Raw genomic sequence first — 12247 nt, 5'->3', positions numbered from 1 at the left:
TTTGTTTTGCACGCACATGTGTGTGTGTGTGTGTGTGTGTGTGTGTGTGAGAGAGAGAGAGAGAGAGAGAGAGAGAGAGAGAGAGAGAGAGAGAGCAGGAGAGACAGAGACAGAGCAGAGTGTGTATGTGCCTACCTGCATTTTCCTGTGCTTTTTCTTTGGTTCTTTTTTTTCTGTTTGCCCTATTACAGTTTGTTGGTCTCTTTGTTTAGTTGTTTGTTTTCTAGTGAAAGGAAGAACATGTGGGTTTGGATTTGGGTGGTAGGGAGTTAGGGAGGATCCAGGAGGAGTTGGGAGAGAGGAAAACAGCCATCAGAATATAGTGTATGAAAAATATTTTCAATAAAACTTAAAATTATAAATAAAATATACAAGTATGCTGTTCTGAAGTCTCCTTTAAGAAAGAAGAAAACATAAAATGAACATGTGAAAATGAGTAAGTCATGTGCGCTGCTATCCCTTCGACCTTGTCAGTCATCTCTGGGGACCCTCCTGCTGACCTCAGTGACACCAGATAGAGGGAGGCTGCCCCTCTTTCCTTATTCTGCAAAACTATAGGAACCCACTAGGTAGTAGATGACTATTGGATCAATGCTGCCTGTATCAACACCACAACTGCTTTTAAAAAATGTTTAATATGTGTGTGTGTCCACCTTGAAGCGATGGTTAAAAGCGTTTGCCAATGCTCAGCTTGTTACATGGATGCTAGATATGAACTGCACTCCTCACGGCTGTACGACAAATGCTTCTAACTGCCAGCTGTCTCTCAAGTCAAAGCACAACTTATCAAACTGTGTGCTGTAACTGCATATGGGTTTCATAAAATGAAAGGTGCCAATCACCAAAAAAGGCAACACTAGAAACCCCCAAATTCAAAATCAAACAAGTAATGAGTCTGAAGTGTCTCTGCAAGGACTGGCCCATGTTATGCCTCCTGGCTGTGTTCTAGTTTGGGGTCTGAACACGCATGTGCACTTTGCACTACATGTGCCGTCATGCCAGGCAACCCCAGTAAAGCCTGCCTGCCTGAGCATGGTGTTTTTACATTACACGGACTTCCTGCTTTTAGAGAAGCATAACGGTTTATACAGAAAACAAATGCTTGTAATGTTTTTCTATCATCGTCCTTATTGTCTCTATAAAACAGGGCTCTGCTGTTCCCTTTCCAAAGGAGAAAAGGGGGACTGAAAATGAACGAGAGACCATGCAACCAGGTCTTAGGATATTTGACTTGAAAATTGTGGTTTAATCAAAGACTGAAATGATACAAAATTATTAAATGATTCTTTGGCTTGAAATTAGCACAGAATTTTCAAAACTTTCTGACATGGCCCTAAATATGTTTGCATCATTCAATCCTACATATTCATGGGTAGTGACGTTCTAAGCATTCACAATTATAGTGTTCAACTCTGAAAAATAGAAAGATAGTCTGGGGCTGGTGAGATGGCTCAGTGGGTAAGAGCACTGACTGATCTTCTGAAGGTCCTAAGTTCAATTCCCAGCAACCACAACCACTGGTAATGAGATCTGATTTCCTCTTCTGGTAAGTCTGAAGTCAGCTACAGTGTACTTATTAATAAATAAATTTTTCAAAAAAAAAAGATAGCCTGCATTTGTCAGTACCAAATATTCAGGCAGGATTTAAATTTATGTAAAAATAAACAAGCATGCCCATCTTATTAGTATAAACTTGCTTTGCTACAAGAATATATGCATACTGAAGATTTCTTAAAGTAGATTTATGACTTATTTATTAACAATTTTTGGCTTACAACTTACTTTATATTACATATGTGTGTATATATGCTATATGTATATATGTGAACTGATAATTATTAAATCTGCTTTATGCTCCCAGCAGGTTTGTTGGCCTCCTCTACACCCACCCAAATATTTTGGATTCGGGAATGAAAAGACACACATGCAACCTTTATATTTTATTATGCCTTAACTATCTCAGTAGCTCGGCCACTCCTGAACCTCCACATGGCTAACACACTCCCCTCCGATATTCCTGAGTGAATACTTACTAAATCTGTATTTTATCTTTGCTGCCCTGGACCCTACAGGGCAGCCCTCTGGGCCTGCTTTCCCCTTTGCACCTACATTCCTGCTGTCTCTCCCTCCTACACCTTCCCTGCTTGGTCTGTCTCCTATGCCCTTTTCATGGTGGAATCCCTGTGTTTCTTGCCCATGAATCCTAAAAGTCCTGCCTCTGTCTCCCTGCCCAGCCACTGCCCACTGGCAATGGTACTTCCCAGTCAGAGCCAACTGTGGGCAGGAACCCTCAGCACAGATGTGAAGGTTCCTGTGTGATTTGGGGAGCTGAATTAACACAAATATATATGTATGTATGGAATATGTATGTGTGTATGTGTGTGTGTGTGTGTGTGTGTGTGTTTGTGTGTGTATGTATGTATGTATGTATGTATGTATATTCAGGTTCATATCAAATTTCCTGAATAAAAATGAGTCATTAATGGAAAAAGTTGAAGAAGCTCTGATCTAATGGCACCAAATATTTGGTACAATGATTATATATATATATATATATATATATATATATATATATGGAGAGAGAGAGAGGGAGAGAGAGAGAAGCCAACCGGACCTATTAGCCAAATCATGAGATAGGTTTAAATAATTGGTGATGACAGTTATACAACATCTCATTCTTTTTGCAGCAGTTATTTGTGTGTGCAAACATCTGTGTGTGTGGCTGTGCATGTGTGTGTATGTGGGTGCACACAGAGGTGTGGGGTGGGGTGGGGGTGTACAACAACCTAGCCAGTGACTGACAGAGGAAACGTGTTCTATAATCATACACCTATCTACAGTAGACAAAATCAACAGAACATGCTATGTTTATTTTACTGGTAATTCAACATAGGTGGGACACTGGAAAATACCTGGACCTAGAAAATTGGCCTTTCTGTCCCCTGAGACCCAGACAGCCCAGCACAGTAGGTGGAGTGGTGACATCCCTGGCTCTGGGTGGGCTGGTGACATTCCTGCCCTGAGCTTTCCCAGGCTGTTTCATTCCATTTACAGGTTCCTGAATCTGTTATCTTTGCTCCAAGCACCGTCCAAACAGAACGCTCTATTGCAAGTGCTCTGCTCTCCTGGGCCGGGATGGCCCTGTGCTTGCTCATTAAGTCCAAGACCCTTCTCCTCAGGTTTTAGGCAATTCACACTTCTCTTTCCCCATCCTTGAGAATCAGAGCATCCTAACCCATAGCACCAGATACACTTGATTCTACACTACATCTAAACCAGGATGCTACCCAGACCCCCCCCCCCCTCCTGGTCCAAGCAGACGTTAGGGTTGAGCTAACCTGGGTTGTTTATTTTACTTCTATCATTTGTTAGCTATAGGATTTTATGTGAGCTCTTCCAATTCAGAGAAGCTATTCGCCAGCCTAAGAAATGACACCAGCCATAACAAAGGCACAAAGACACAGGTAAAGCAATCATTACTACACCTGGACCACAGAGGTGACAAATAGTCATCTCCTCCGTGACCTTCTGCTGTTTCCACTTTCCCAGACTGATTCATTCCATTTATGGGGTCTTAAACCACTTTTTTCTTTTCTCCCAGTACATCGGAACAGAATGTTCTATTGCAAGTGCTCTGCTCTGGTTCCCCTTTACTCCCACTTCCACAGACACCTTCATTTTGGCTGCAGCACCCAGACAGAGAGGCATCCTGACTCTTGCCTCCATGTATTAAACAGCCGTGTCCAACATGCAGAGCCTAAGCCGTGTGCTGCCGCCTGCGGCTGGGATAGTTGTGAATGTATCCCAAACTTAAAACTTACTTAGCACGCGGTGAGATATTGAGGGGTAAGCAGGGCAAGAGAGGGGATGATTTCGAGCGTAAACTTCACAGATAATAAAGTCATTTCTATATCACAAAGACAGACACAATCTGAGTGGGAACATATATATTAATTGTAGACATACTTGACTTTTTTTTTTAATGCTGTGCGGGGCGCTGCACAGAAACATTTCATTTTATTGCCACCAAATCCTCCCCAATACTCCTGGCAAGTACAATAATTACTCCTGTTTTACAGCCGAAAGAAATGAAGACTTTAACTTGACCAAAGCTAGATACTAAGAGAGAATATCAACGCGCGCACAAAACTGCTAAATTCCTAAGTGCCTGGTTGTGCTTGGGTTTTATTTTAATTGAAAGCATAGAGGCTGTGGTGTGATTGCTTTTAACTTCCCAGTAAAGTGCACCGCTGAGCAAGTAGACGATAAACAGGAGGACAGGTGTTACTTAAGGGAATGATGGAAGCTGTAACCCGAAGCCTCCTTGGGCGGGGAGAGGTCTGGGCGACTGCACCCAGCTGGGAGCGCCTCTGGCCAGGCGCTGTCTCTCACTTCCAAAGTTGGAGCTCTCCTTGGTGGGAGGGGGCGGGGAAGAGAGGAGGCCAGTGACGTCACTCCGCAGCAGGGATAAAACTCCCGGACAGCATTCCCAGTTAGGTCGCAGCCCCAGGAGCTAAGTAGGTTGTCCGGTTCCGAGACTAGCGCTTTGCCGAGCCACCCGTCGCTGGACCCACTCGCGGGAAGGCACCATGCCCCAGAACGTAGTTCTCCCGGGTCCTGCGCCCTGGGGCTTCAGACTCTCTGGGGGCATAGACTTCAATCAGCCTTTGGTCATCACCAGGGTAGGTGTTTTCCATTCTGATTTTGTGCTACAGGTCACCTGGCATCCGAGAGTAGCCCTGGAGTTAAAAGAGAGAAACCAAGAGACCCAGGGAGGGAGGCAGGATGGTGCACTGGCGGGGGCCTGAGCTTCTGGCTCCCAGTTGGACTTCAGCAACAAGCTGGAGGATGCAAAGCCTTTCTGAGATTTAATCAAGGCAGCTCACAAACTCTGCATCCCTTTTCCTGGGTCCCCAGCCACATTTGCCAGAGAGGTCAACTGGCAGTGCTGGGCTCAGAGGAGGGCTCCAGAGCTGAGGGGTGCTTTTGGCTCCCCCCCCCCCCCCCACACACATCAGATATGGAGAGCAAGAAAGAGGTGTCACTCTAGTGGTTATTTGGTGGCGCTACACTTGCATCTGAGCAGTTTTCTTGCCTGGATGGGAATTTCAGCAGGGTACTGTTCTCAGGGCACAGCTTGGACTGGCCAAGTTGAAACCTCTCATATCAGCCAGACAGGGAAAATATTACTAATGTGTATTCCTCCGTTTCCAGGCATTTTGGATAAATATTTTTCCAAAGCTTGGAACTTGGCTGACGAAGCATTACCTATAACTCAAACTGCAGAGAAAACCTGGGCTATAGTTTACCTGATAGAGAGCAACCGCTCAGTCTAATGACTCTGAAAAGGAAGGCTGTAGTAGCAAAACACCAAGCTGCCTGATTCCAGGGTATCTTAAGCAGAACCCAACAAGAAGGAGGGTGTAAAAATGAAACCCAGGGTTCCTTTTCTGTCAGCAAATTTCTAGAGTAATTGTTAAGCATCTAGTTGATAACTTCCTCAACTTTTGAAAGCAATCGTTTCAGTTACTCATGCAAGCCATTCGAAACATGAAGGCACAAACTTTTAAATGTTATCATTTTATGTTCCAAATGTTATGGTTTTCTTATTGTAGGCTTCTCTGCTCATGCTATATTTTATGAATACATGCTTTATAGCCTGATCAATCACAGGTTTTGAATAGGGCACTGTACACACATTAATATTATTTGTGGCGCCCTAAGCTTTTTAAGAATCCCAAAGCGTGTATCATAGGGTTGCATACAACGGCTCATCTCAAGCTTTGTTTTACATTTTTCAAAAAACATGTAAACACATCTGACATGTGTTTTTATATGAGACATTAAAACATCCCCCCAGAACTGCTCTTAAGTAAATTAAGCAGTAAATGCTTCCATGGTGTGGGACAAGCCATTCCTTTTATAGATTTACCAGAGAAAACAGTTTCCACTGTCGCTAAGAAATATGCTTAGTTTATAAGGTCCCACTTGCTCATATTAAGTAACAGAAGCTCTTGAATCCTAACAAAGAATACGTCATATTTAAATTAAATCCGAAAGAATGAATTATGGCATAAAGACCCTTGGAGAAAATTTATAAAGGAATTATCTTATTATTACTCTGTAACATAACTGTCTAATGAGTCACATGTTTGAAGCTTGGGATCATTGACACTTAAAGCAAGATTTATCTTAGTGCAACCTGACATCTGCATTCAGACTACAAAGACCATGTAAATGTATTTGATGTCATGACATTTTTATTTGAAAAGCCATTCTGTCTTGGATTTTTAACTCAGCTAATGTGTGTCACAACTGTGGGCACTTGATTCAATAATAAACCAGATGTTATTTATTTAAAATACACCTTTTCGATGGTTTTAACTTCTAGGGAACAGATACCACCGAATTGTTCCACCCCTACTGTCCCCAAAGCCATACATATCAGGAATTCTTGTTAAATCAATGCAAGCCCACTTACTTGGGCTTTTATGCCTTTGTGGATTCTTATTAAGAATATTATGTTCATAATAATTACAGAGACATGAGAAGTCACCTGGGTGAAAACTCAGAGGTGTTAGTCAAAAGTATCTGCTGCTGCTAGGCAGTCATTCCATTTTGTAATTTTAATATTATTCTATTACTTCAGTCTACGCATGAGAAAAACGTCCCTCACTGTCCCCAGTGACATCCAATTTGTCAGTGGCGCTGTTCTTCGGGCTGCTGCCTTTATTCAAGATATCATAACTTCCTGCCCAGAAGCCTGCCTACAGTCTCCAAGTCACCCTGCATATTCTTACCATCCGCCTTTGAAAGGCGCAGTGGGCTGTCCATTCTTCCCATTAAGCATCCTTCAGTGACATCACTAGCTTCTAGAGAACAGAAGGTGGGCTCTTCTGCATGGCTGTTTAACTCTCTGTTCTGACTTCTTTTCTTCCCTGCCTCTCCTGTTCCTCTTCTCACTCCATACAAGGACAGTGATGCCACAGCTCGGGGCTGTTTATGATCTCCTTGGCATGGCTGTGCTTCTGATACACACCACTCTCTCCCAGAATTCTTCTCTCCAGCCCTACCCCGTGGTCCACTCTGCCCATGAAAACCTAGCCCTCCTCTAATCCTCTAATGATGGTCACTTCATCCATTGCATAATCATACATAGCTTTCTGCCTATCCTCTCTTATTATCTTGTCTATACCCAAGATACTTAAGCATATCTGACTCCATCACTTGCTCCCCGAGGGCAGGAACCTTTTATGTCGGAAACTGTTTAACACATAGCAGCACCTGGTATATCACATATGTTATAAAATAAATATAGCTATAATACAAATGACTAAGTTGCTCACCTTTTACATAACTTTATTGCCATAAATAAGTAGATTGTGCTCTCAAAATACTCACCCCACAAAAAAAGGTAACTGTCTGTTTTGTTAAGGACACAAAGAACTGAAGTATGCCATACTTTCCATTATAAGAAGTTCCATCCATTTTCTCAAGCCGTCTAAGTTTGTTTTGGTCCTCATACAAGCTAGATCAGACCCCTGCCTGTCCTGTGCTGTATCAATGCAGACTGTGCAGGGCCCTTGGTTCATGACACTGCCACTTTATAATGGTTTGAAAGTGACACCTTCAAGTCAGACCATACTTAAGAGTTTTCCGTCTCTGCCTGTGCTAGCCACTGACAGTGTGCTACTCTGTCTTGATGCTGGACAGTAGTAAAAGGCCATGGTCAGTGCCAAACCGATCGTCAGAGCAACCGTGAGCCTCTACAGTGTATTGCACTGCTCTACAACAGGACGTTCTGCAGGTGTGGTATATTCAATGTTGGTTGATTTTAGGTGTCTTCAGCTGCATAAAGAGGTTGCAGTTGCTTTGGATATAACCTCATGCTAAGTCAAGGAGCTTGCACATCGTAAGCACCTGCTCCTTAGGAGACAATGGAGCTGCAGCCAGAGCTTGTGGGAGGGCTACTGGTGGGTAGGGTCTGAGCCAAGGCTGCCGAAGCTTAGGCCTCAAATCCAAAGAACTGAAAATAACGGCTCCCATAGACTTGCAAGAGTATCGAGATTGCTTTATTCTGAGTACAGCTCAGAGAGGGAGACACTGTCAAAGCTGCCAAGGAGCCTTATGAGTGAGACCACTCAAGGGCCCTGATCACTGGGCTGGGCCTTTTATATAGGATTTTGAAGAGGAGAGAGTCAGTTACCAAGGGTCATAGGGTTTAGGTAGTTCTCTATATTGACTGATAGATTAGGATATGTGCTTATCTTATGGCTGCACATGCCGTTCCCACAATGCAGCTGGTTTTAATTGTATGCATAATCAATTACACATAGACATAAGATAGTAAATAGAAAATCTCCTAAGAGTTTGCTAGAAAACACAGTTTTCTAGAGGGTTCTAAGGTTGTTAAATACACTGTTAGGAGTGGGGTGCGTGTGTATAATCTACAGGCAAAGAAACTAGGCTAACGCAGTATCACTGGAGGAGCATACATATCCAAAATCAGGGTTCCAGGCTGCTGAACTGTCTGTCTCCTGTGTTCTCCTGCTTTAAGGCAACATATGTTACCCACGCCATCTACTGAAACTGCCGTTCACAGAGTTACCACAAAGAGTTTCTGTCCCATAGTTATTCACAAACCCACTAATCAGTGGAATAAAGTTTAGTATAATTTGAAGAAACACATGCACACACACATCAAAAGGCAGAAAAATAAACTACCAGACCCAAGATTTTCTAGACAACCTCTGCACTACATTTTGTGTAAGATAAAAAAATGTAGGCTTGGGACACTTGGTTTAAGAGAGAGTGTTACATTACAGTTCAAGTCTGAAGTGCCGCCCACTGCATTGTGTTCCGAACACTCAGTCTTGGGGTCTGTTCGAGGCTGCGCAGCTTTTAGGAAGTGGGGTCTGGCTGATGGAGGTAGTCACAGAGCCAAGGTTTGAGGTCTGAGGTTACACTGGTTCCAGCCTAGGTAACCTTCTGTTTCCTCTATAGGCATGTTAGATAGCCTGACACATGGCACAAGCCTGACACATAATGACGCAAACTCATAGACGATGCATACTTCCAACACAGTATTTCACAGAACAATGTTTGAGGCTCACATCTCTACCTGAGCGTCTTTCGTTTTGGAGTGGTGTTCGGTTGGTTGGTTGGTTGGTTGATTTTTTGTTTGGGGAGTGGTTTTGTTTTGTTTTGTTTTGTTTTGTTCTGGAAGAAGGTCCTAAGGGTTCTTCTGGAAGTTTCTTGACCAACCAGGAAGTGGGTTTGCTCTCACAGAGGACACAAATTGTTGACATTTGTAAAGCTCCAATATGGAATGCAGCGGAAACTTGGGTGCTGAATCTCTGTGGAGGCCAGTAAGTCTTCCCCATCCCCACACCCACCCCGTTTTATCCTTGCTTCCTTCAACTTGGGGAACTTCAGTGTCAGTGTGGCTGAGTTAGACCTGAGGACCAACTCAGACCTTGCCAATGCATTTTCAATGCTTGCTTCTTCTCTCTCTCTCTGTGTGTGTGTGTGTGTGTGTGTGTGTGAGAGAGAGAGAGAGAGAGTCTCTCACACACACACACACACACAAATAGTTGACACACACTTGTCCTAGGATAAAGCAACGGCAAATAGAATAAAACCCTGTGCAATTTTATGCTAGCAATGGCAGTGTCTACAGAGAAGCACTGGTTCATATGTTCATAATATTGATTACAAAATATCCTGTTAAGTGAAAGGCACTGAGGGACAATGATTATAATGAGGATAGACCTCTCCCCTCTGAGAAGCACACATATCGGTGGAAGAAGGGACATGCATGCACATAAGCTACCGTGACAAAATGGTCCAAAACTTCAGAAGCAAAGTATGGTGTGAGAGATAGCAGGAGGGACGGGAGTGGAGAGATTACCCACAGGGAGGCTGCACAGAGCAATGGATGAGCCTGTGAAACAGCTTCAATAGGAATTTCAGATTTTCTCACAGAATAAATAACCTCATCTTACGATTTCTGAGCATCGATTTTCTCACACTGAAATAGCAGTCATGTGTTTGCAAGATTGTCTTAAGAATTGAGCAAGATAAAAAAAAAGCCCCAATAATAATACTATCATGACAGTAACATGATGGTTTTCATCCCAGTCTACACGTTAGAATCTTGCTGCCCTCTTCAAAAACACGTATGCTCAGGATCAAGAGGACATTTTGTATAAATGAAACTTCCGTAGTACCCAGCTCCTAGAGAGATTTATATGCCTGGCAAGGCTTTCAGAGATCATTTGGTAGGGAATGAGGAACAACGAAATAGGTTAACATGAAGAGCCAAAATCATCTAAGGTGTCTGCAAATAACACAGTTCTTGGGTCCTTTCCTATTGACTTTTAGTCTTGATTCCTGACGTCTAATTTCGGACATCTTTATGGCTAACAAGGACCCCAGATGGTTCTTGTAAGAGGAAAGTTTAAAATCACAGTGCTGGGTTGATTGACTGCAGGGCTATGGCTAGTTATCTCTCTGGTAACTTTAATAGTTAAGACATGAATGACCACAAATACAAAATAATTCATTTTAAAACCCTATGCTTCATCTCACCTCCCTGTTCTCTCAACTGGAGAAGGCATAGTAATAAAAGACTGTGGGCACACTGTAAAATCCAAAGTAATAATATAATAGTAGAGCATTAAAACAAATCAGCAGTATAAATTAGTCATGAATAGTGGATTCTTCTACCTCAGTGAAAGGTACAACTTAGAAAAACAAAGTCACGTCAACAGGCATTTTAGTCGCTAGTCATTCTAATCACCAGCCTCCTGAACTAGAAAACTAGGAAGGATTAAAAGCATTCTATGTCTCCTCCTCTCTCTCTCTCCCTTTTGTACCTGGTCCATTCATCTGTGGAGGATTAAAAGCAGTAAGGACCATGGTGAAAGCAAAGTCATAAGTGGGTTCTCTCCATCATTAGCGACACTCCCTAGCTGACTTCTGTCCTGTTTTCCTTTGTGTTGCTGTGATACAACACCCTGACGAAAAGCAATGTAGAGGAAAGGGGCTTTGTTTGTTTCAGCTTACAATCCCAGGTTATACTTATCAATGAAGGAAGAGAAAAGGAACCCAAGGCGGGCCTTTGTCCTATGTCACACAGCACTGTGTACTCATTTCACAGCCAAGACACACAACAGGAACTGTGTTGGAAGCTGTTTGTCAGCTGGAAACGATTGTCCTAGTTTACCTATTCATCTCAGGACCACCTGCCTAGAGATGATACTGCTGCTGATGACTGGGCCTTCCTATGTCAATCAACAGTTAAGACAATCCCCTACAGACATGCCCACAGGGGCATCTAGGCAATCCCTCTGGTGAGGCTGTCCTTTCAGGTGACTCTACTCTGTGTCAAGATGAGAGTTAAAGCTACCCAGACCAGCTTCTGAAAAGCCCAGTGACATGGTCCCGTAGCTGCTCTCAGCTCAGCAGGAAGCTCTGGCTTACTTAGGTCTCTTTCTCGTCAACACAGAACAGTCCTTTCTGCTCAACCTATCACAGTGCATCACCGAGAAAAATGAAAACAGTTTTGAAAATGTAGCATTTTGTAGAAAGATAAGATGGAGTCCTTAACTTTCAGAATTACTGTTAATAAAATGTAGTGCCTTCTAATAACTAAAATGTTTGATTTTGATCTTTGAAGTCTGCTCAATATACAAAGTCAATATTTATTACTTGTTCAACATTTAAGATCTGCTTAAAATGTGTATAGGCATTTAACCCACCCAGCAGCACAGTGCACAAATACAAACACACACACACATATGCACACAGCTCTATTTTCCATTCATCATAACCAAAGTTAAAACAGAAAAAAAAGAGTCAAACACTTCCAGATCAGGACTGGAGTCCATCCAACTGTGTCATCAAACCTGAGAGGGGCCACACAAACAGACACACTAAGCCTCATTTAATGTTTTAACCCAAAGGAAGCACTCTGTCCTTAGAAGCTTAAAAATAGAAAGTACTGCCCTGCATATTCTATATTGAAAGAATATTAAACAATTAGGATTCTTTTTACCCCTACCAAGGCCATTGGGGATGGAAACTTTGTTCTAACAGTCCTGAATCCAAGAGAACGTCTAGATAAAAGTAGCTAAGAAGCAGCTCCCAAAGGCTAAGATGTAATGAGCCCAGTTTCCTCACCAAGCTTCCAGCAACTGTTCCCACTAGGAAATCTTCATGACACAGAAACCAACCAAGTGCAATG

At 42.8% G+C, this 12247-nt stretch overlaps 1 protein-coding gene across 3 annotated transcripts in view; it reads left to right on the top strand.

Moving 5' to 3' along the window:
• Positions 1 to 4490: 4490 nt before the first annotated feature.
• Pdlim3 (PDZ and LIM domain 3) overlaps positions 4491 to 12247 on the top strand; it is a 31554-nt gene continuing 23797 nt past the window's right edge. For all 3 annotated transcript variants that reach the window (XM_021170250.3, XM_029480940.2, XM_021170251.2), the window contains exon 1: positions 4491 to 4682. In XM_021170250.3, the coding sequence (XP_021025909.1) occupies positions 4590 to 4682 (93 nt within the window). In that variant the 5' untranslated portion in view covers positions 4491 to 4589. The remainder of the gene's footprint in view (positions 4683 to 12247) is intronic.

The sequence above is a fragment of the Mus caroli genome, unplaced genomic scaffold (assembly GCF_978045245.1).
Source record: "Mus caroli unplaced genomic scaffold, Mus_caroli_1 scaffold_10, whole genome shotgun sequence".
NCBI lineage: Eukaryota > Metazoa > Chordata > Mammalia > Rodentia > Muridae > Mus > Mus caroli.
This window is presented reverse-complemented; position numbering and strand designations above follow the sequence as displayed.